Source organism: Trichoderma gamsii (assembly GCF_001481775.2).
Source record: "Trichoderma gamsii strain T6085 chromosome Unknown Scaffold_32.2, whole genome shotgun sequence".
NCBI classification, from domain to species: Eukaryota; Fungi; Ascomycota; class Sordariomycetes; order Hypocreales; family Hypocreaceae; genus Trichoderma; species Trichoderma gamsii.
Window position 1 is genome coordinate 36575 of NW_020171369.1, and position 24041 is coordinate 60615.

Below are 24041 nucleotides of genomic sequence, written 5' to 3' on the forward strand. Positions count from 1 at the left end.
TCATCAACTTCGCCATCACTTACACGCCGCTCACCTATGCAGATCACGAAGAAACACATGCAGCCAAGGTATTCATCCTGTACTGCCCACAGGGCTGCATCCTCAATCCCCAATGTCAAACCGCCTCTTTAGGCTTAGGCTCTTCTCCGCCCACCTCCAAGGAAACCATCGCCGACGCTTACTAAAAGAATGGGGAAGCCTCTCGTTCTAGAAGCCCGACCTTTGCCCGAATCAGGCTGTCTTCGCCGGCAGTCGCTTCGCCCTCACTTCAGTCTATCCGCCTACTCTCTAGACTCGTCGCGTCTTGTCGACTCATAGCGCCTCTCATCAGCTGTTTCTCTCTCATCAGGCGTTGCGGGCTGCTTTCGTCAAGCCAGGCCAATACCGGAGAATCTGGTCAGGTGAAGCCGCCGGGCTTCCTACAACCAGATGCCTGCGGTGAAGCATCCGTGCCTCCAGTGCAAAGGTCCGTGGCCATATCCCGATGGTTGCAGATGAAACTAGACATTAATAGGCTTTGGTTCACAGAAAAGCACGTCAAATGTGAGATTTCATCCTCTCCACACATTTCACCACATTGGTTGCCGTGTCATAGCATGCGCTTGTGAGGGCCCATCCATCTGTACATGTACAATGGAGCATATCTTGGCTGAGCTGTATATTGACCTATGGATGGCGGATATGCGATGGTTGAAGGCCTTTAGATCTGATGGCATTGCTAACAGCTTGCCGTATTGGCCTCGTAGGTGACGAGGAACGCCCCAAGTGTCGTCGTTGTCAGAGCAAGCTATTGCCCTGTACGCGCCCAACTAAGAGGACCGTTTTCCGCCATGGCTCAGTCGTCAACTTTTCCAAGGAGCAGAAATGGGTCAATAGCGAAGTAAAGCACTGTACGTAGCTGTGCCGTGATGCCCTCACTCTTTGGTGCCTAGACTTTCCATCTTGCTTCTCCAAGCTGGTGGTGAGGTAGGCATCCGCGATACTGGCTGCTAATCGCAAGTACAGTTCGTTTTCATTCCCAAGGAGGCGGCTCCTCAGTCGTCAGCCAGGAGAGCCCTGATCAGCGTGGAGCATCTGAGGGATGGGCTGCGGCATCTCCCGACGCCAGCCAGCCCCCATATCATGTTGCATCCAACGCGGGTCCTTCGCGTGGTTCGCCTTCGACTCACTCGCCTCACTTGAGCAATCATTCCGGGGAACAAACCCCTGAAGCTGCATCGCTCAGGGCTCGGGAACATCCGTATGACGAACGATCTCCTCAATATGGCCCCCACATTCGACCTCGCGGATACAGGGAGGCAGATCATTATTCTTCTGTGGCACCTGCGGCATACCCCACTGATGAGGCTTCTGCTTCATACGCTTCCTTGTATGACCGCTATGTGCCGAGTGTGATATCATCGCAAGAAGATGAGACCCTTCAACGCCGGTTTCCCCTGGAAGATACCCGAGAAGCCTGCCTTTTTAGGTATTTCATCGAAGAAATTGCCCACTGGGTAAGTCTTTCCCCACATCTGTTGGACACGATGTCTCATCTGGCAACGTATTGACTTGACCAGTTCGACCTGTGTGACGAAGACCGCCATTTTCAGCTTGTTGTCCCTCAGCAAGCTCACCATCACCCCCATCTTCTCAATGCCATATTTGCTGTTGCTGCTCGCCGTCTCAGTCGTGTTCCCCAGTATAGGACCCCCGCTGGAATTCTTTATCACGGACAGCTCATTCCAGATCTAAGCGAACATGACGCTGTCGAGTATATGCTGAAATGCATCCCTGCGCTCCGGCACTTTCATGAAATTGACGATGATGATTATCGGGATAGCATTATTGCTACTGCTGTCATACTTCGTCAGCTGGAAGAAATTGACGAAGAGGAGGATGATGCCCCGGTGGCTGGCAGCCACCAAGGCGATACTCACCTGCACTCCAGCAAAGTGAATTTCCTCCCAATCATCAATTCTGTACTGAGGAGCTCCGCATCGCAAACTTTATTCGCTCGAAGGAGTCTGATACAGGCGGCATATTGGTTTGCACTTCGTCAAGAGATTTTTCATAGCTTGACTCGAAAACAACCGCCACAGCTGTTTCCCTCGATGGAGCTATGGCACAGCGCGTCAAAGGCGAATCGAGCCGTCTTTCATACTATACAGTGTGCAAAATGGCGCTGGGAAGACGGATCGGAGCGTGAATGGAGTAAGTTATGAGAGAAACAAGAGCAAAGACTTGGGTACTGACGCAACTGTAGCGAGGCTTATGGATCAGCAACAATATCTCGAACGCGAAACTCTGGCCAACTTCCGGCCCATCTTTAGGAGGGAAGCAGACAAGGCCAAAGGAGAAATCTTTCCTACCATCTGGTACAAATCCACTCTTGAAATGACGAGCATCCAGCAGAGCATCATGGCCAAGTCGGTGCTGGTCGCCGAGAGTCCTCTTCTCAAGTAAGTCGATCCGAGAGGCGCATCCTGTGTTGTGAATCGACCCTAACTTGTGCTCTAGAAGGCCAACAGCATCTCGCGCCGATTGGAGAAGGGCTGAAAACGATGTCCGTCTTCTACTGTTAGATCTGTGCGGCATTGCACTCTGTCATCCCGCCTCACCACCGGCACTTTTGAACGCTGCCATTGGCATTCAGCTGTACGGCGACTTTTTTACGGATAGATACGAGCGACAGGCGCTTCGAGGTGTGGTGGAAAAGTATCGGGACGCGCGAGCATGGCCGGTGCAGAAGTTGCTGAAAATGTTTAATGATGGCTGAATGCTGGGCTATCGTGGCCATTCTGATGGGATAGATGGTCGTTGTACATAGGAGTGCTATCAGGCCGATGGGAGAGCGTCCTGTAGAATTTGCAAGCGTTGGAATTTTGCAAGCGTTGTAAATAGGTTTATGGTTTAAGATGCGTCAATGGGAGAAGAACATTGTTCGCGAGAGTTGTAAATAGTTTTGAGATTTTATTGCGTTGATGGAAGAAGAACATATGATTGATGGGATCTCGACACTGAGTTCTACTCTTAGTGGGGAGAAAGTAATTGCGACGAGCTACCTGTAGTCAAAACGCGTAGACATACAATTTCCCACTTACAGCAAATCAACCTATTATCTTTAAACCGCGATAGCTTTTCCAGTCATGCCTCAAATGGAACGAAAAAAACATTGGAGCTCTCATAAACGAACGAGGGTCCGAATGATGTACGAAAAAAGGGTATACCGCCCGCGAGATTGCTGCCGCAGAGGGAGTCCCAGCCAACAGTGTCGCCGGCATCGCAAAACGCTACACACAGCAGATTTCTGCAGTGTCAAACCCGCGCTCAGGCAGCCGAAAAAGATCACCGAGGCAGAGAAAAGACGTATCAGACGGATGATTAAGATAAATCCTCTTGCTTCCAACAAAGAGATCATTTCTACGATCCCGCTAAACGTTTGTGAAAAGACTCTGGCTTCGTACCTCAAGTCAGAGGGCATCCATCCCTTGCACGTGGGCAGCAACCGCACAGCCTGGTGAACGCCTATAGTGCCTGCCATGCGCTGTGGCGCCGTTGGTATAGCGCCCTTACTAACGCTGGCAACTTCAAATCACTTCATGTTCACAACTCTGAAGTATACACAGCTCAATATACCAGACTTCATCGACTTGATTTCGTCTTTGAATCTGCGTATGCTTCTTTTATGCAGATCAAGCTCTACAAATCTGTTATCAAGCGAGTAATATTGATTCAATTGATATTTCCGCTTACCGTGCATTCTTGCCTCGGTCAGTCAGCGACGTATTCACGGTCATCATTCACTGGCATCCATTCAAGAACATTCATTCCCTGATTAGAATATAGAACAGTCACTCACCAACTGCTCAATTCACAGCAATGACAACTCGCAGAGTCACAAGAGCAGCTAAAGCTGCAGCTGAAGCCGCGTCTCTTCCAGTATCAAGCGTTTCGTCCACCAGCCTGCCAGCCAAGTCCAAGCCCATCCCCAAAGCCAAGAAATCATCACCCAAACCAAGAGCTCGAGCAAAAGCAGCTACAAAGCCAATCTCACCAACCGAAGCCCAAACCCTCAGCTTCCCATCAGCCTCTCACTTCGACACCTGGCTCCTCCAAAACTCCTCAACCCCCTCCGGGATCTGGCTGCGCTTCAGCAAAAAGGCCATCCTCGCCCAAGTCCCCTCTGTCAGCTACCTAGAAGCCGTCGACGTCTCCCTCTGCCACGGCTGGATCGACGGCCAACGCAAGGCCCTTGATGAAAACTTTTACCTGCAGCGCTTCACGCCTCGTCGCCGCCGGAGTCTTTGGTCTCAGCGCAACGTCCAGCGCGTCGAGATGCTGACGGCAGAAGGGAGGATGAAGCCCGCGGGAATGTTAGAGGTGGATGCTGCAAAGGGGGATGGACGGTGGGAGAAGGCTTATGCTGGACCGGCGACTATGGAGGTTCCTCAAGACTTTGCGAATGCGCTGAAAGAGAATGCCGTTGCAAAAGCGGCGTTTGACGGACTGAGCCGGGCAGATAGATATCCGTTTCTCTGGAGTATTACGACAGTCAAAAGGGCAGAAACAAGGGAGAGGAAGATTATAGAGTTTGTGAGCCTTTTGGCCTCAAGACAAGCATTATAATTGTATCTCGCAAATCTACATCAGGCGAATGATGGTAGAGTATGAGCTATAAAAAGCAGGCTGCTATATGAGCCGTGGTATTCAAATCTAAATCTGTGCATGTTCCCGATACTGGATGTCCCATATCAATAATCCAAAGCCGTCCAATTGTTAAAGTCGTTCCTCATAAAGCCATTAGTGCTAGTAACCCCCGGAATCCTCCGATTCATCTGCATAGCCGTCAATAAGACCGCCACCATACATTTCCTCATCATCGTCCTCGTCCTCGTCCTCGTCATTATCGTCATCATTGATGTTGTCACTGTCCTCGTCACCATCGGACTCTTCATCCGAAGATGGATGACTTTCTCGCATCTGTTGGAGCCTGGAGGCCAGACTCAGCCGCCTGACATTCATAATCTCCTCCTCATCTTTCTCATCGTCGTCGTCGTCTTCATCGTCGTCCTCTTCCACTCGCTTGTTAGCTTGCCTTCTCTTTCTTCCTCTCCCGTCTTTTCCTTCTTCTTCCTTGCTCGACTCATGCTCGTCAGGCTTGCCATTGGATACAATCCCTCCATCTTCCTCGTCGTCATCGCTATCAACAACAGCTACACGCTTGTGTCTCCTCGCAGCTCTCATAAGTCTGCTTAGAGCATCATCCTCTGCACCTCCATCATCCTCGTCATCATCGCTATCAATAATAGCTGCGCGCTTCTGACGTCTCGCAGCACCACTAAGTACGCCGAGAGCATTCTTTGCATCTCCATCTGGTTCGGTGAAGCTGCCGGTACGAGCGTGCTTCCTCCCCGACCTCTCAGATGTGTCGCCGTCCTCATCATCCGAGTCAAGTACGATGCGTCGCTTCCTTGAGTTTGTCGCACCGCCAGCTACTTCTGGGTCGGGCTCGGGAGAAGAAAAGACTGGCACAATGTCCGCTTCGCCAGCGCCACTGTAATCATCATTCGCAGAGTCGTATTCCTCGTCATATATATCGTCCCCAGAATCGTCGTTCCCACCGTTCTCTTCAATCGGGGAATCGTCGATTCCATCGCTTTCATACTCGTCGGGTTCTGATTCCTCCTCCTCCTCGTCTTCGTTGGAGGATAATTCTGAATCAGATGGCACGATGCCTTCTGCGTAGGTGCGGTCCCACTTCCTTTTCAGCTTCTTCAAGAAATCTAAGCCGTATTTATCCTCGAATATGACCATTGGCAACAGCTCGATGCCACGGGATCTTAGTAGTGGCAGAGCTGAGGCTGGCAAAAGGTGTGTGACAGGTTCACAAACTTGGTTTCTTGTAAAGTCGTCATAATCGTCCGCGTTGGGCCAGCACCATTTTGTCCACAAAGGCTCATTTCGACCATCCGTGATCATGCTGGTGTGCACGTAGATATAGTTCGAGCCACACCACAAGATATCTTTGCCAATAAACTTGTCGGGCGCTGAGAGAAGGAATAGTCGCTTGAGGTTTTGGAATTGTTGGAGGGCAAGGGTGAAGTATTCGCTGGTGTCTTCGTCTTCGTCGAAAAAGGCGTTGTAGTGGACCACAAGCTGCACCACGTTCTCTGCAAAGCCGTCGAAATGGTAGATGAAGTCTTGGAACCTTTCTTCGGTGGGAAACGGGTTCATGACCTCGTAGGTGTATCCGCTCAACTGGACAATGTCTCGATTGCGGTCGAAATGCACTGTTCCGTCGCCGGCTGGTGTTCTGATCTTGAGAGTATGTGGAAGCATCTTGAGGGCAACATCTCGGGCCTCTCGATTAGTGGCCATTACACTGCGGTTGAGCTCGGTGGCGCGTGCAAGGCTGGGAGAGCCATTGATGGTCCAATCACGATAACGACGTGGACTCGGCATGCCCCTCTCATCTGGCACCAGGTCGCTGGGATCTTTTCGAACAACGCTCTTGAGACTGAATTCGAGAAGCTGAGGCTGGGTTAGGCCAGCGAGTCCAAGCCCCCAGATCTTGATTCGCAGCTCAGGTGGCAGCTCTGCAAATTTGTGGAAGACGCGTCCCTTGTAGGGATTCTCGTCCCATGGATCTTGGCCATTGTAGAATTCGTCTTCGACGGCCGAGTCGTAGCTAGATTCTTCATCGGAGCACTCTGCGTATCGAAGGAGCAGCTCCGACGGCTTAGCCATCTTGGAGCTTGATAATGAAGCACGGGAAAAGATGGAAGTGCCAAAAAGAGTGCCAGCACTCAAAGTTGAAGGAAGGGAGGCAGCGTGAACTCAAGCACGATGTCACAGTAGACAAGGCTGAGGTTAGCTGGGCGCTAAAACAAAAAGTCGAGATTCAGCGGCAACTGATAAGATAAGGCTGCGCTAAGCTGCTAAACCGTGGGTCTGCTTTAGGCTCAATCGCCCTGTATCTTGGGGAATAAAGCACTAGACGTCAATGTGATTCTTGCTCTGGAGAGACAACGCTCTTTTCGAAAATTTTCACAAGCTCATAAACATATTCAAATTCCAATCTGTCGGAAGTTTGTACGCTGTCCTTAAGACAATGCACCTCTTTTATGGCTCTACCATATCTCGTGCTTGTATTGCGAGTCTCTAATTGCTTCTGAATCCACTAAACTGGCCTCACCACTGCTACCTAATAGGGGAATCCAGCTCACCTGGCGCTACCCCTCAAACTGACATCTTGCTTCCCAACTTCGGCCCGACATCCCTTGTGCTATCATCAGCTATGAAGCTATGAAGCGATTAATCATTTGGCAATCGCTAAAATAACAGGAGAAGCAGAGAAAGCAGTTTAGTAGAGATCTTCACCTACTTACGATAGTTTTGTCGGCATCTCACAACGCTGGTTTACAATGGCCTCCAGCCAGCCGGATGGCCTGTCGGATGGCCATGACCAAGAGACCACTACCCAAGTCATCATCATCGGCGGAGGACTGAGTGGCCTCCAAGCTGCTCAGGATCTGCAAGAATCGGGCGTGTCTTGCCTGATCCTGGAAGCTCGTGATAGAGTTGGCGGCAAACTGTGGTCGGTCCCCTTGGGTAAAGGATATGTCGATCTTGGCGGCGCTTGGACGAACAACGAGAACCAGCCCAAGGTTACGGCGCTCGCTGAAAAGCTCGGGCTACAAATGATCAGGCAGAATATTTCAGGCGACTGTATTCTTGAAGACTATGGAAGATTTCCCTACGGCAGCGATCCGCCGGTAAGCTTAATTCCACGTCTTTGTGGCTCCTTGTACCGGACTAACTTCATGGATCAATACAGTTGTCTAGAGAAGACAAAATAACCCTCGCGGAAGTTAGGGCCCGCGTAGAAGCTCTTTGCCACACAGTCACCATCGCCGACTTTGACCAGGTTCTGGCCGAGTATGGCCACATGAGCATGGACGAGCTCATCATCTGCATGGGCGCCACCGATACTGTGCGCCAAATTGTCAACATCTGGACTACGGCCATGTTGGGCGTTGAGTCGACCCAGATCAGCTCAATATTCTTCTTGCACTACTGCCAGGCTGGAGGGGGGCTTCTTCAGATGCGCTCCGACGACGCAGGGGGTGGCCAGCATCTACGTTTCCGGAATGGATCACAGTCACTGTCTAACGGGCTGAGAGATGGTCTTGAACCAAACACCGTCATATACTCTGCGGTTGTGGAACGAATTGAGCAAGATTTGCGCAGCGGATGTCGAGTTACAACACGAGGCGGCAGGAAATTTCGCTGCGAGCGCGTTATTTGCACGGTTCCAAGTCCTTTATTGAAGCAGATTACCTTTTCACCCTCGCTATCGGCAGACAAGATCTGGCTCAGCACTCACAGCAAGCTCGGATTTTACGCCAAAGTGTTCCTCATCTACACGGAACCTTGGTGGCGCAAGCTCGGTCTCTGTGGTCTGTCACAGGGATTTCATGGACCCGTATCCCTGACGAGAGATGCTTCAAATGACCAAGATGGGCTGTATGCTTTGATCTGCTTCGTAGTAGGTCAAAGGGGAAGAGAGTGGGCGCTGAAAGAAGAGCCCGACCGCTTGGCAGAGGTGATTGCTCATGTGGATCGCATTTACGGGGTGAAAATTCCGCGTCCTGTCGAGACCCGAGAGCAGATATGGAATCAAGAGGAATTCTCCCGGGGCGCTCCTTGTCCTGTGGTTCCCGCTTATTGTTTGAGGAGCTTGAGTCAAGACCAATGGAGGCCAGAAGGATTTATCCATTTTGCAGGGACAGAGACCAGTACTGTTTGGAAGGGGTATATGGAGGGAGCTCTAACTTCGGGTAGCAGAGCAGCAAAGGAAGTTTTTGATATCCTGTCTACAAGTTAGATTACAGAGATGGAATGAGAGGGCATGTAGCATGTGACCGAATAATTCTTTGCAAAGGCACTATGCATGCAAAGGAATGAAAACTTGGCTTCTGAAATTGCTGATATTAATGGAAAAGCATGTTTGAATGCTGTTGAATGCTGTAAAATGGGCTCGATGACTTTCAAAGGGTGAACTGACTCGCATTCACACAGAGCTGATGCGGCTTAAAAGAGCCCCGCCGGCTTGATGTAATGAATTGCTGACAGCTCCGAACTAGAGGAGAGATCCAGCACTGAAATCTCTGCTAGAAATGACAGCTCTCTGGGTATCCACAGCATTGGAGTTGTACGTGGAGCACGCTTAGATCGCCGTTTCGGGAATATGCCACTTGGAGATGGCATCAAAGGCAGTTGATGCCATGGCTAGCGGCAACCCTGCGCTGAGGCTCTTTATGAGCTTAATACACCCACCCGCATTCTATTTATAGACGCTCAAAGGACAAGTGAATAGGTAAGCAATACGATCATCTCGAGCTCATTGCGAGCGTTACTGGGCTGCAGAGACATGTAAGTGGGAGGGTAGCAGGGCGTGCGAAGCAGAGAGGGAATCCTGAACAATCAGCACACGATTCTCACTTACATACCACAATAACACCAAAGTTGTCCAACTACTACTGCTACTGCTACTGCTACTGCTACTGCTACTACCATTAATACTACTACTAAGCTATGTCTAGGATAAAGTGTTGAATGATAAATTGGGGTTCCGGATGAATTTTCCTTCAATGAAGTAGTGTTTATGTTTCAAACTTGTGTGTGCAATTATACTTTGCGGTCCCTTATTATCCTTTGCACCCCTTGGGTGGGTTGTATGAGCTTACCGCTACACTGACACGATGGCGAGGCAATCTATACTTACCGATGCAGAGAAGTCTGATAGAGGCGTACGAAGTAGCATGTGACCTCATATGATTATATCGTTCACTTTACATTTCATCTGGTTAGGCTCACAAAGTATCATGTTGGACAGTCGTCCTCAAGAATGACACTCTCTTGATCCTACATATCAACAATGTCTTTGCTAGCAATCACTTACAAAATATTCAGCAGATCAATGGCATAAATCGACTTGAAACTACCGTTCAAGTTAGTTGCGCATTATGGCCGGAATATTGACGATATATAGAGTATCTCAGCATCTGTTCTGTTAGCCTTCACAAGTGAGTTGCTATAAGTAGCTATTCTCTTTGGCATAGCACACGTAGCGAGGCATGAATCCTACACTATGATCTCATATTAGTTGTAGTAGAATTGGTACTTAAGATCTTTGGCGTCAGGTATTTCGTTACGCTAGTTCTCTGGACGATGGAAGGAGTAAAGAATATCGCTACGGTCTCAATGTTAGAAAGATCGTAACAAAAACATATTTTACCAGAAGACTGAAGGCTATGGCTCTCTTCGTAGTAGATATTAGTAATGACGCTGATTTTGATAATTTTATGTGGTGAGTACGTCGGATGAGAAGAGGATAAAGCATATTCTGGGCAAATTGTATGACTTTCAACAATATCGTTGATATTACTTGTTCTGATCAGAAGGAAGAACTGTCTGTGCCTGTAGCGAAAGGTATTACTTCGTAGCCGCAGTGATAGCAGAAGAGACGATACCTAGGTATGGCTCATACTTTGACAGGTAGACTGTGGCTTATATGTATAAAGTTGCGGCAATATTTACCTCAGGAGAAAATGGCAAAAATTTGATCCCCAATTCATCATTGCAGTCTTGTGGCTTTAGTCAACATGAGTTTGAAATCTCTTCTTTACCGCCATTTCGTGGATTGTAAGACTTGAGGTGATAGCTGATAACAAGTGAATAAATCACCTCTCGTGGTTTGAGTCTTGCATCATAGCTTGGATGAACCGGCACGATGCGCGTCTATTGTAGTGGAGCCGTGATGATTGCAGCTTAGTATGCAGAAACGGTCCGTTTACGCTCATTCTTGGGTTTCAATCAAGGCCCGATGAGAAGAGCCAAGGCGTCTAATTGTCAGCAGGATGCATCGCACATCGTACTTGTACTTGCTTCCAACTCTTTCATGTCCGAGCTCCCCGAACATTCCACTCGGTAGTTGATAAGGGGTCGCCACTCGCACAACCTCTTATATAGGCATGGCGACACAATTCATAGCGTTGATCAGATGATGAACGGTGAAGCAATTTCGGATTCCAACCTGAGTGGTCGCGTAGTTGAAATCGGCTTCTCCTAGTCTAACTGAGCGCGAGAAGAACAATCCAAACGCCGATTCACTCTACGGAAGCTTGATTTTACAATCAATAGCGTGACGATTTGGGCTAGAACAAATCGTTCATGACTTGGTGCGCCTAGTCATATTCCCTATATTTGTTGGCGCGTATAGGTGAGTTTTCGTATGGCCGAGGTTAGTGTTTGTGTTACATCGCAGGTGGCACACGCAGCCGCCGGCATGGGGCGCACACGTATACGAGCATCTTGTATACTGGCGTGGGGAACTCGGCGTTTAATATGCTAGATATATTTTGTACGACACTGAGCACCTGTTAGGCGGAGTTGACGTATATCAATGAAACCCAACAATCAATCATTCTACTCTCTGGCTCAATAGCAAGAATACGTATAGCGTTAGCAAACCAATGTGGTAGAACCTTGCGCAAATGAACAATAAAAAACAAAATGCTCAGGTCGTGGAACTAAAAGTTAGGAGGCCCAATACGCACCAAATTGAGTAAATATTTTAGCTACCGTTTGCCTACAATAAAGGTAAGGATGCAGTAGAAATATTCATTGGGCTCCATACATTGACCGTCGGATAATATCGCGCCATTGTCCTGGATGTTGGAACCCCGGCCTCTGCACTCCAGAAAATGCTACCGTAAGCTTAATGAACTCCGCATTTAGCCATAAAGACTCAATCCTCGGTACTTGGTATAGAGCAACTCTTTGCTTCTCATAGGTAAGTATGCAGCCAGGCAGCTTAATCTCGCGGAATATTTCTACAATTAGGTGCTAGTCTTAAATCCTAATTCCTTCTTTTGCCATCTTCAGTCCACCAAGCTAAACCAAAAGACACGGCAAGCCGATCAAGCACGGCATATCTGATTCGCGGGGAAATGCCTAAATTCAAGTGCCTGGGTCACGGTCCCTTGCTGTCTCCATCAAGTTAATATACCTAGACGTCGCGCTAGGTAATAGGTCCGACTCTTCCCTGGCGACCATCAACCTGGGGCACAGACCCCATGCACGACACTTTGAACGTTCTTTGTTGCTGCCGTTGGAAACTAACATCGACCGCGATGTCTCTGAAATCTGGCTATGCATGTGCCCGAAGCAGATGAACTATTCCAAAGATAGGCGGCCGATCACCCCCGTTCCGCAAATCATACCAAATTTGGCGTGCAAATGAATGCTTAGCGATAATCCGCGAGCGATGCAGCCTCCACGCGTGGATCGAACGCATCCGCATAGCCAAAGAAAGGGCCAGCGGCTGGGGGAGTGCCGATCATCCCCGTACGTGCTCAGTCAGTAAGATGAAGGGATAGTAGCCCATGTGTATGCGCACCAGGTAGATGATGCATGATGCCATGGTATTCAAGATCCGGAAGTTGCTTTCTTCAATCGAATGTTTGTCAGACGGCGTCCCTAATAATAGATAGTGAGAGTGAGAAGGAGAGTAAGACGATCAGCCTTGACTTTAGTGAATTCAGCTTCTGATTAGGGACGGACTGAAGCCACATTATACTACTGATGGTTCTTAACAAGGTTCTAGAGAAGCTTCAATGCTTAGCGATTTAGTCGGTGGGTAGCGAAATACATTGGTCGGAAAATTGGTGAATATGGATCACTTCACAACTCTACTGCGTATTCGCCTACTCATAGCTTGTCATGTGCAGCCTCATCGGGGCCCAACGCAAAATCCGAGGACCTCCAACAACCTTGCAACTGTCATTCTTGGCCAGGAATCAGTAGGCACATGCTCGCAACTGATTGGTGGGTTGACCTGCAGCACCTCTCCCAGGATGAAGCTGTCACAAATGCCACGGAGCTCCACACACTCCATCTTCAATGCTTCCCAATGCATACCCCAGACTTTTTATATAAGCCAGGATGGGCTCTGTCCGCATTTAGCCCCCCTAGAAGCCGCAGCCTTTAGTGAGCCAACTCCCAGTATCCCACTACGAGTTTCTAAACAAACCACGCGGCAATGCTTCAGACACGCTACTCCCCTGTCGGCTCTGGCCAATAGAGATTTGTCGTAACCCCGCCGCATCTTCTTCTCCGGCCTTCTTGTTTCGTTTCTAGCTGGACAGTAGACTACATGTAGCCAGTCCTCTCTCTGCCCACACCAGCGTATTCGGCGCATTGCTCGGCCGGCAACTCCATCAGATGATAGGGCGGTCTATGAGAGAGCCAAGCATCCTTCGCCGTTTGGACTTCAGAGTTGCATTTGAGACTCTGTGGGCTCGGACCGAATCCGGATCTGCAGGAGGGTGCTGGAGACGCGCTTGTCCCCGATGAAGCTCTCCAGGAACGCGGATAGCTTTGGAGAGCATTGGGTAGATTCTGCGAACACGCTATCCCTGTTGCGATGATTAAACAGTTTGTTTCGAAACATGTCAGCTCGCAAGAACGACGAGATTATGTGTGGATATTGGTTACATTGGAGATAAGACTAACACAAGGTGTCCAGGAGTCTCTTCAATTGATATATAAGACATCAAGAGTCCCCGGACTCTGGACTTTCGCTCACCAGGTTCATCTGTCAGCTTCAACCCTCAGCGTCAATCCTCCTCGAGTCGCCTAAGAACCAATTCAGTCTAAAAACTTACATCATGACTTTGAAGCAATCTGCTTTGGCCGCCCTGGCCGCTGCCGTTGGTGCTCAGGCTCAGCTGTTCACTGTCAACTGCGCTCCCCTGACCCAGTTCCGAGGTGATCCCATTGTCTCTCCCGGCGGGCTGTCTTCTCACGTCCACGCCGTTGTTGGTGGCACCGCTTTCTCCTTCAGCACGACTCCCGCTCAGGCACGAGCTGCCTCTGCCACAACATGTGACAAGGTCCTCGATCAGAGCAACTACTGGCAGCCCCAACTTTACCATCAGCGAACTGATGGTCAGTTTGAGCTGGTTACTTTCCAGGGCAGTGTAAGTTGCCAGAATTGCTCTCCATACCATTTATGACTTTACTAATAAGCATTATAGGCCGCCTACTACATCCAACGGGCGTGTGATTACGCTCCCGGTCGCACAAACTGCGATTCAGCTCCTCCTCCCATTGCCCCTCCTCAGGGCCTCATCATGTTGGTCGGAGATCCAAACCGACGGTATGTAGTTGACATGAGAACGCCATTCTTCGCTCATCCCAGTTCTAACCTTTGACCAGCACTTTCAATGCCTCGAGCTTCGAGGACCAGGCCATCTCGCACGTCTGCCTTGACGCCAACCCTGTGCCCGACTCCAACACTTTCCCCTCCAAGCAATGCGATCGCATCCGTTCTGAGACATTCTTCCCGTCTTGCTGGGACGGCGTCAACTTGGACAGCACCACCCACAAGTCTCACGTATGTTACATCTCTTGCCTGTCATGGGGTTTCTCGGTATCAAGATACAAGTCTAACAAGATAATAGGTTGCTTTCCCCGCCATTGGTGCCTACAATACAGGTGTCTGCCCCCAGTCACACCCCAAGGCCATTCTCTCGGTCTTTTACGAGTTCTTCTACGACACTGGCTCAATCAAGAACTACAACCGCCTCGTCTACGCCGACGGTGATGCCACCGGCTACAGTCTCCACGCAGACTACCTCCAGGGCTGGAAGGACCAGAATGCCCTCAACAACGCCATCGCCACCTGCACTGGCCCCAACGGTGTGCTTGACAAGGGATGCAGCTTGAACGTCGGACCCAACGGCACCCCTGGCTCTTCTGGACCCCAGAAGCTCCAGATCGCTGCTCCTACCGAGAACATTGGACTCAGCGGCCCAATTTCTACCCTTCCCGGCAACAACCCCATCCACTAAATTGTTGGCATACCGAAACCATTGCAACTTCGATTCAGCCTACAAGATAGCAACGAAAGACAATCGATCGAAACGTAGCTCTAGCCATCGGGCGCTTATCGCGGAGCAGAGAGAAAAGGTTGCAGTTTGAGGGAAAATGTTATTGAATGAACGAATGATGATTAGGAATGATACGGATCCACCACAATGGCTCCGTTTACACCACTACTTTGATTTGGACAGAACGACTCCGATCAGGGTGTTAATCGTGCACATAGTTAGCATTTACATACGCAATAAAGAACGATGTACATAACACTGATTTCGCACTTGTGTTGATCCTTTCAGAAATACTGATACGACTTGACTGACTGTACCATTGTTAAATACTGCGGCAGTCTCTGAATGTATGCATGAGCGAAGAGATATAAGGAAAGTGAAACAGAGAGCTTTTGGTTCAAGCCTGGCTGAAAACAAAGTAGGCTGATTAACGTCAACACGAAACTGCTAGCTTACTATGTTATGACTTCGTACCTCACTCAATAAGAGATGGGAAAATCTCAAACGAAAAACGCCAAAACAAGAATTCAAAAAGTAAATCTCAGGTACTTATGGACGAACGGGGAATCGAACCCCGGACCTTTCCCATGCGGTTAAGTAGCTGAAAGCTGCTTGATGCTAAGGGAAAATTATACCACTAAACCATCCGCCCATTTGAGCCTTCTGATTGGCTGAGCAGTCCAGACAATATTCCTCTCAAGAATCTTTCGAATCGTGATGAATTGCGTGCAGAGGATGCACACAACTCTATTACCCTGAATCAAATGGAACAAGCTAAAAAGCCAGACGAGACAGTGATGAACTCTGTTCTATGTGGATTGGTAAGCTTACATATCTGGTTGTTGTTTACTCAGGCAGCAAGTACTGAGATCCAGAATTAATCCAACTTTTAGGCATAGAGCAACTACTCAATTCAAACATCTTGATACTGGGTTCAAGAGCTATTAATAACTGCTTTCATCCTAGATAAATGGCAAGATCAATTGCGAGTCATATTTACCACCCGTGTGAATTGTATGATGACCAACATTCTCGTTATTGTCATATGCCGGCTTGATCCTGTCCGTGTCCGGATAACACATATCATATCCCGCCACGCGCAGCATGATGCCTTCACCCGGTGCAAACACCATACCCATCGGCCATAGAGTGATTTCAAGTACCACAACTTCGCCCAAAGGAATCGGCTCCCGCCTATCATGCTTATAGACCACCTCTTGAGCTGTTGATAGCTTATCGTCTTTAGTCACTCGGTGTGAGGCACGGAGGAAGCCTTGAGGGCCAAGACATTTTGCGATGTTGTCATTTCTAACCTCAGAGACCGGCAAAGGGCAAGGATAGTTGAGATGCTCGAGAAGCCTGCCATCGGTTGAGATCTTGCGGATCTGAACGGCAACATCGAGGTCGTCGTGCTCCTCGCATGATATCCAGAGCTTGACTTTTGCGTATCCGGCTATTTCCGTATGCTGTTCAAAATGGATGACAAAGTTCTATCACACAGTGTTAATGCAATCCGGCAAAAGGGATATTGAATGACCTACCGAGCTATCTGTTAAGCCTTCAGCAAGATGCGTGATCGAATCCTCCGAAGCTGGTTTATTCCACACAAGCTCCTTTGACGCGGAGTCAAGGTATAATGTCTTCAGCTGTTGTCGAGCCAAGGGCCACTCCTTCTCAGGCCGTTCTTCGATAGATTTTGTGAGGCTGCCGTCCGCTTCGAATCCAAGCAGGGATAAGCGAACGGGAGGAGTATCCTCTTCCCAGCCATTTTGGATACCTTTCAAGAATCGATCGTAGAACTTTTTGAGATCTGCATTTGCTTCTGGTCGGTATAAATCATACCATTCTTGATATCGATGGACTCGAAGCCACTTTTGTGATGTCTTGGCTGTGCGGAATGTGTGGAAAGACCCTCGAGTATGGAGTTGAGAAGAAAAGGAACCCAGTAAGTAGATCGGGACGTTGATATTCTCTGTATGTATGTACTTGCTTTCCCAGTAATCATCAAACAAGGGTCGTTCAGCAAACATCTCTGGCATATTCTCCACTGAATTTGCACCCGCAAAGCCAGACAAGAGAAACCTATGCAGACCGGGGTTGTGTCTTCGCCCCCCTCTACCAAGAGTATCACGATACACATCGTGTCGGCCTTCCCAAGGGGCCAATGCCTTGAGTGCTGGATGCTCATGGCGCGACGCAAAGTTGATTTGCGAGATAGCTAGCCACGAGTTACCGGCCATTCCAACTGAGCCGCTACACCATGGTTGCTTGGAAATGTAGTCGATGATGTCGTAAACGTCTTCGGCTTCCTGGGGGCCGTAGAAAACCACGTTGCCTTCAGACTTGCCTGCTCCTCGAGCATCAACGTTGATTATGGCATATCCAAATTGCGCCCAGGTAGCAGGATCAGGGCCCTCGAACTTTTCATATCCAGAGGTATCTTCAAGTTTGAGACCAATGCGATGGGGTCCCATAATGTCGTAGTTGGGCACTCCGGTGCCCGTCTTGCCATAAGGGCTAAACGCAATGACTGCAGGGACTTTCTCATCCCCGTCTGTGTTTGCCGGGCGAAAGATGTCTGCGTAAATCTTGATACCATCGCGCATAGGCACCGCCACGTCCCTTTCCAGAATCGTGTCGACAGGGAATGGGAGTGTGCCAGCCCAACGAGTGTGGCCTTTTTCCAATAAGAGTTTGCTGTTGGGCTCAAATCCGTGCCAAGTATAATTAGGGTGCGCCTCTGGAGACGGCAGTTTCTTCCATTTCAGATCAGGGAACTGTTGCTGAAGTTTTTCAGAAGTTGTAGCCATGGTAATTGGGTCAATGGTAATAAGAAAGAAGTTAATGATGGTTTAGCTGACGTATATTGAAAGATGAATGATGTTGTGAGTAAAGAAGTCGCAAAAAAACAGTCGGAATCATCGAGTATATATATATATATATGTACATCCAGTAATGCATAATGCCCAAACAGCAGATTACTGGCTAAAAACTTGCCTTCCAAGAGCGCTGGAACTTCAAAGTCCATGATTAGAATTAGCTATAACGCTGTCCGACTGATCGGAAAGATTGAACCGCTTTGTGGCTTCGCCCCGTTGCAGGACGGCTCTGCCGGAGACCGTTTCGGTACTACTGTGAGCTTGGAATTGGCCCGTGGTGAAATTGCACCGCGACACACTCCAATGCGAATTGTAGCGCAATCCTGTGTACTTTAATTTTAAAGTTGTAATCTAGTGGTGAAAGGTCAATTTGATTACATCTTGCACAAATAGATCAACCGGTGAGAAACGCGCATTGCAAATAGAACCGTGTAATCGGTCCAGTGTTAGCCAAACACATTTCTCATCTGTTGGTAGTATTCCAGCAAGTGACCACGGGCTCGCTGTATCTAATTACGCCATCCACCATATTGTACTTTCGGTCTTTCTTGACTCAGATGTAATAGTCCATGTTTACTAGCCAAGCGCAGACCATTCATGTAGTCCAGACATCGTGCAACGCCCCGCGATGCCCCGCGACGCTCCGGAATGCCCCGGACTACCCCGGATTCACAGTCTTAGTTTAGTCAAAGTTGGAAGAATGACCTGTTTTGAAAGGTGGCGAGATTATAATGTGAATAAATTGTATAAGAAGCTGATGGCCTCCATCATGAGAGAAACAACGACCAGAGCAATCACTCAGCCAGCAACCCCAGTCAACCATCTACTCTAATCTCACCCAACACTTTGATATCACTTCTCCCTGTCTTCAGCAATGAAAATGGCGAATAATAATTCTTCTTTTACGCAAGAGAAGAAACCTTCAAACTGGGTACCTCTCCTGGATGGGCCCCTGCGCCAAGAACGCAAGCTTCGTGTTGTATGCGTTGGCGGCGGCTGGTCTGGAATGACTTTGGCTCACAAGCTCACGCACGAGCTCAAGTGGGATCATTTCATTGATCTCCAGATTTACGAGAAAAACCCTGATCTTGGCGGTACTTGGTATGAGAACCGGTACCCCGGAGCGGCTTGGTAAGTAGCCCAATCTGACATTCAAACAAACAAGGCTAAACCTTCTCTATAGCGATGTTCCTGCTCGTATGTCTTTCGTTTCCTATTTAATTGATAATAAATCTCATTTGATAATTATTAGATATTTACGTCTTCCCATTTGAGCCTAACCCAAACTGGACCACCTTTTATGCCAACAGCCCTGAAATCTGGCAGTACATGAAAGATACTGCTAAGAAATGGGACCTCGAGCGCAACATGTTGTTCAATTCTAAGGTCATCGATTCCATCTGGGATGAGTGCACTGGTAAATGGCGACTCAAGGTTGACCGCCAAGGCGAGATCATCAACGATGAATGCGACGTTCTCATTAATGCAACTGGATTCCTACAGTAAGCTCCACGAATACACCTCCATGAGACACAAGGCATTCTAACTCTGGAAACCTCTAGCAAATGGTCTTGGCCCAATATTGAAGGTCTTCACAACTTCAAAGGCAAGCTTGTTCATACTGCATCTTGGTAGGCAATGGAAACTTCCGATACAGCGAATAGACTATGGTACTCATATGCATTATAGGGATCAGTCACTGGACTGGAGTGGCCAGAGAATTGCCCTAATTGGTAACGGATCATCTGCCATTCAAGTCTTGCCAAAGGTCCAGAAGACCGCCCAGAAAGTCGTAACATACGTCCGCAGCCCTACTTGGATTGCCGCAAACTTTCTCAACCAGTTCTCCGAAGATGGCAGCAAAGTCTTTACTGAAGAACAGAGAAAAGAGTTCAGAGAGAATCCAGAGAAGCTATACCAACTGCGCAAGAAATTGGAGCATGGGTACGCTCATCCCTCTTAAACAGCTTTCCACAAATTAACAGTTTTTGGCTTAGATTTAATGAACTCTTCAAGGCCATGGTCGTCGGCCGGCCAGAACAACAGGAGCTTGATCGCGAACACAACGAGATTATGCGCCAACGCCTCCGCCAAAACGCTGAGTTGATTGATCGTCTGGTCCCTAGATTCACAGCGGGCTGCCGCCGCCTGACGCCTGGTGATGGTTACCTGGAAGCTTTGCAAGAGGACAACGTCAAGACCACTTGGAGTTCCATAATCAGAGTAACAGAGAAGGGCATACTTACGGCTGAAGGCGAGGAAGAAGTTGACATCATCGTCACTGCTACTGGCTTTGATGTGAGTTATAGACCAAACTGGAACCTTGTCGGGCGCAATGGCGCCACTCTGAATGAACTCTGGGCAAACGACCCTCTGAGCTATCTTGGTATTGCCGCTCCAGAGCACCCCAACTACTTCATTTTTGCAGGTCCCAATACCCCGGTTGCACATGGCGTATTCCCTGGCTCTTGTGATGCGATGGCTGCTTATATCTTGAAGTGGTGCCGCAAGATTGCGTCAGAAGACATCAAGTGAGTTTCAAGGCTTACACGCAGACGTTGCATAATTTAGGCTTTACTAACGGCATATCATAGATCTGTATGTGTACTACCTGAGGTGGTAGACGACTTGGACGTGTGGTCACAAGAGATGCTATCTCATACTGTGTGGGCTGCTCCATGCCGTAGCTGGTATAAGAATGGGAGAACCGACGGCCGCATTACTGCTCTACATGCCGGTAGTGTCATCCATTACAGAGGTCAGAAAAGAATTCCTCGGAATATTGTTTGTGAATTGGAGAGCTAACGAGAGCCATCAGAACTACTGGAGGACATTCGCGGTGAGGATTTCAAGATTGACTACCGCTCGACGAACAAGTTCCGCTTCCTTGGAAACGGATTCACGAAGAGAGATATTAACGGAGAGGACCTCGGTTAATATCTAAATGCACCGGTTGTCAAAGATGCATAAGCTTTTGAGCAATATTTTCTAGTTATAAGTCATGTCTCATGGTGAGAATTTCAGGTTTTTATATAGTTAGATCTTATCGAATTCAATCCAATCCGATTTACTTACGAGAACCGCACTTCAAAAAGGCCTCCTTACTCACTCAGAATGCGCCCATAAGTTGTGATGAAATATAAACCTCAATAGTGTTCTGGGCTTTACCCTTGCTATTTCAACAGTTTGCATGTTCAGATCTTGTAAATAATAGTGCTGAATTGCAAACACTGTGTAGTGGATCAGTGCCTAGTTTTACAGTTGGGAGATAAGTTCGCAACTCCCAGCTTCTGGAATGATAGACAATACCGAGTATAAATCTCTAGCAGTTCGATCTTACAGCATTCTTCGATCTAATCATGAGTTTATTGGGTATCTATTATTCTCATAGAAGCTTGTGTTATCCTGTGCGCGAGAGTTGGATTCATAAACCAACTACTGCAAATGAGACAGATCCAAGTTGACCCATGAGTCGTTTATGTCATAAGGGAAGAGCTGCTCGATACCAGCCATAAAATCCCCATAGTCTACGGAAGCATGTTGCTCAGTGCTATTGCCAAGAAGAGGCATCAATGACAGCATATTCGAATTCATCGATGTATATGTTAGCGGATCGGAGTAATTCGACGACCCAGAAGACGCATCCTGGTGAGAGGTCATCGTTTCTGAAGTTGGAATCCCGCCCAAGTTTTGCAAGTTATTATCACCGCCTTGCTTTGCAGTTAAACCTTTTAATGAAGTCTCAACTCTGGTTAGTCTACGTTTCAAAATATCCATGCCGCACCAGAAAATGATTGATCGATCGATGTTGAGACAGATCAGCTCATAATTCGAATCCGCCAGCTGCTTATTGAGAGACAAAGGCCCAAACATGCGGCACGCTATTTGTGCCGCCGCGGCAATCCACAGCGTATTGGTCATAAAAGGGTTGGTGTATTTGTAGTGCTCACCAGAACTATTGCGTTCGATGGTGATGACATCCTCAGAGGCCTTCATATAATTCGACCATAAAGGATGATTGGAAACTTTGTTCTCATTCCCCCCGTTTATATTTTTTGCTTGAAACGGAGTCATCCAGGGGGCTTCGGCGGCGATCTGGTGTTGGAAGATCATGAAATGGACAAGCTGTGTTATTATATGAATGCAATATATGTCGTTATGATACTGACGACAGCTGATATCTTGCGGGGACCTTTTAGTGAGAAAGTCAAGAGCCTGTCCATGATAGGTAAGATCGGAGGGAAGTGAGTTAGTCGTGCAGTACAAGCAGTTGGCTAAGATGGTAACATAAGCGATATTTGTTGTTGGATCGCTTTCGAGTTTATAATCCGGCAGAAGCAACTGACAATTGTATACAAAGGAGTTGATAACAATGTACCAGGCTTTCGGGCTAGAATTGCCTGACTTGTGCAACTGCTTCCAGCGGAGATTCGGATCTTCGGCGAGATGGCAGCTTCTTTGAGGGCTATCACCAAACCAGCAGCTGTCAGGAACTGGCAGAAACGTAAAGTTATAGCTCCAGTTGATAGCCATGGGCAAGCGTCTAATTGCACTAGCAAGGACATCCATCTCCCAGATGGCCCACCAAGCTCTTCTTTTTTCCTCAAGCATGGACCAATGCTCCGTGTCGATGTTGTGATTGTCCTTGTCTACCTGTCGCTTGGATGGAAAATCCACTCGATGAAGATTCAGCTCGTATGCTAGCCGGATACAAACCCCCAAAAGCCTCCATGATTTTGACCGGACACTTTGTGTCAACTGGTAAAAGGTGAGGAGGATATAGGCCTGAAGAAGCCAGAGTGGAGCTACTGAGTCGTCCAGTTGCTCAAGGGCGTCACTTAGGCGTTTTGAAGCGATACGAGCAAAGTAGGAATGCGAAGGACAGTCGGTGGGACGTGACGGCGTTTTGAAGGAAGAATGGAATCTTGCGGCGTAGGCGAATGTCGCGGCTACTAAAGCTTCAGCTTCAGTTGCGGATTGCATCTGAGAAAATTTTTCCTCGATCTTATACGGCTTGAACAGTGTAAATGTTGTCATGTTGTTAAAGTACGAGTCCATCCTATGCCGCTTGTCAGTACACTAAAGTCTCTTGTAGTCGCTTCACAGGCGCTCTGAAATCAGAGCATGCTTGGAAACGTTTGAAGATTGAATGAGGCTTACAGGTAGTTGTAGAGCTCTTTGGAGATTTCCAGTCCCTCACACACGCGTTTCACAATAGCTTCGGTGGCCGTACCTCCACAAGAAGGAGAAAAGCCTGATTGTAGCTGCACCTCGTGTGAAGGATGCATGATCTGGACGAATGTTGTCGCACTCGCAGGAGTATTTTGCTCGTCATCGCTATTCGCTAAAGGGGGAGACTGTCTTGAGAGTGGAAGATTTTGAGTCGATGCTTGAACAGGCTTTGCAGCTCTGGTTAATGGCGTATCATCGGTGGATAAGGCACTTCGTGAGGCAGTGGCCTCGGGCACATTAGGAGAGGGGCCTCTCCTTGAAGGACGCCCATTTCGTGAATTAACGGGCCTGCGAGTGTTTTTCTGGGTACTCCCTTTATCACAATATCAGAGTTGGAGCAAATCGTAGTTGATCAGTACATGAGGCTTAACCAACCAACTTTAGGACCTGGCTTTTGATTGCAAGTGGGATATTCACATGTGCCACTCAGCCTATCGCAGAGGCCACAAATGGGCAATGCCCGATTACTGAAGGCCAGTTAGATGCATATCAAAAAGCAAAGCTTTAGTCAGCCTCGAGGTCATGAGCTCTAACCACTTCACTTTTCTCCTGGATTTTGAGATGTTAGTAGGTCGATCCTCCAAAGGGATACAATTCTACAAGCGTACCTCTTACAGGCATAGCACGAAAAGTCGGAAACGGAGCGACCGGCTGTTTCACGCATGGTCCTATCCGGATGTTTTGATTGGTGACGGCGTAACTTCTAGAGATTCCAGAGAAACAAATGGCCGATATCAGGGATACAGGGGATGGAAGCATGCGAGAGGTATGGTTGAATTTGAGCGGAGCTTCTCAAAGTCGGCGGCATGTCTTCCACTTAATGTGCCGCTTCAAAGCTCGCGACAAGTGCGAGCCGCGAAGCGCGAAGTTAGTAATCAACTACCTTTTCCGGGCGACGTTAAGCACGAGACAATTCGCGGCGCTAGCCAAGCTGACTCGATATTCTTTGGACGAATGATCATTGTTACGGTGCATTCAGGCACTAGTTTTT

General features: G+C 48.4%; 8 protein-coding genes across 8 annotated transcripts; 5 read left to right on the forward strand and 3 right to left on the reverse strand.

The window, feature by feature from the left end:
- Window positions 1-302: 302 nt before the first annotated feature.
- TGAM01_v208019 (hypothetical protein) lies at window positions 303-2758 on the forward strand (the record flags this gene model as incomplete). The annotated part of the gene is made up of 7 exons (XM_024550229.1): window positions 303-466; window positions 515-543; window positions 705-890; window positions 1006-1496; window positions 1560-2193; window positions 2246-2441; window positions 2500-2758. Coding segments are annotated over 7 exons (1959 nt in total), but the record flags the coding sequence as incomplete, so codon positions are not given.
- Window positions 2759-3861: 1103 nt separating this feature from the next.
- On the forward strand, window positions 3862-4608 carry TGAM01_v208020 (hypothetical protein; the record flags this gene model as incomplete). Its single annotated transcript, XM_018809196.2, has 1 exon — window positions 3862-4608. One exon carries the CDS (start codon window positions 3862-3864, stop codon window positions 4606-4608), a length of 747 nt encoding a protein of 248 aa, XP_018657570.2.
- A 180-nt stretch (window positions 4609-4788) lies between these two features.
- TGAM01_v208021 (hypothetical protein) lies at window positions 4789-6729 on the reverse strand (the record flags this gene model as incomplete). The annotated part of the gene is made up of 1 exon (XM_018809197.1): window positions 4789-6729. The coding sequence occupies one exon, from the start codon at window positions 6727-6729 to the stop codon at window positions 4789-4791; it is 1941 nt and encodes a 646-aa protein (XP_018657571.1).
- Window positions 6730-7406: 677 nt separating this feature from the next.
- On the forward strand, window positions 7407-8869 carry TGAM01_v208022 (flavin containing amine oxidoreductase; the record flags this gene model as incomplete). The annotated part of the gene is made up of 2 exons (XM_018809198.2): window positions 7407-7757; window positions 7820-8869. The coding sequence occupies 2 exons, from the start codon at window positions 7407-7409 to the stop codon at window positions 8867-8869; spliced, it is 1401 nt and encodes a 466-aa protein (XP_018657572.2).
- A 4846-nt stretch (window positions 8870-13715) lies between these two features.
- Window positions 13716-14900, forward strand: TGAM01_v208023 (WSC domain-containing protein; the record flags this gene model as incomplete). Its single annotated transcript, XM_018809199.1, has 4 exons — window positions 13716-14027; window positions 14085-14206; window positions 14266-14443; window positions 14511-14900. 4 exons carry the CDS (start codon window positions 13716-13718, stop codon window positions 14898-14900), a joined length of 1002 nt encoding a protein of 333 aa, XP_018657573.1.
- Window positions 14901-15901: 1001 nt separating this feature from the next.
- On the reverse strand, window positions 15902-17749 carry TGAM01_v208024 (hypothetical protein; the record flags this gene model as incomplete). The annotated part of the gene is made up of 2 exons (XM_018809200.1): window positions 15902-16429; window positions 16481-17749. 2 exons carry the CDS (start codon window positions 17747-17749, stop codon window positions 15902-15904), a joined length of 1797 nt encoding a protein of 598 aa, XP_018657574.1.
- Window positions 17750-18698: 949 nt separating this feature from the next.
- Window positions 18699-20755, forward strand: TGAM01_v208025 (hypothetical protein; the record flags this gene model as incomplete). The annotated part of the gene is made up of 8 exons (XM_018809201.1): window positions 18699-18949; window positions 19002-19015; window positions 19071-19320; window positions 19381-19449; window positions 19508-19762; window positions 19816-20349; window positions 20413-20576; window positions 20637-20755. The coding sequence occupies 8 exons, from the start codon at window positions 18699-18701 to the stop codon at window positions 20753-20755; spliced, it is 1656 nt and encodes a 551-aa protein (XP_018657575.1).
- A 498-nt stretch (window positions 20756-21253) lies between these two features.
- TGAM01_v208026 (hypothetical protein) lies at window positions 21254-23714 on the reverse strand (the record flags this gene model as incomplete). The annotated part of the gene is made up of 4 exons (XM_024550230.1): window positions 21254-22877; window positions 22979-23363; window positions 23426-23517; window positions 23659-23714. The coding sequence occupies 4 exons, from the start codon at window positions 23712-23714 to the stop codon at window positions 21254-21256; spliced, it is 2157 nt and encodes a 718-aa protein (XP_024405000.1).
- Window positions 23715-24041: the final 327 nt, after the last annotated feature.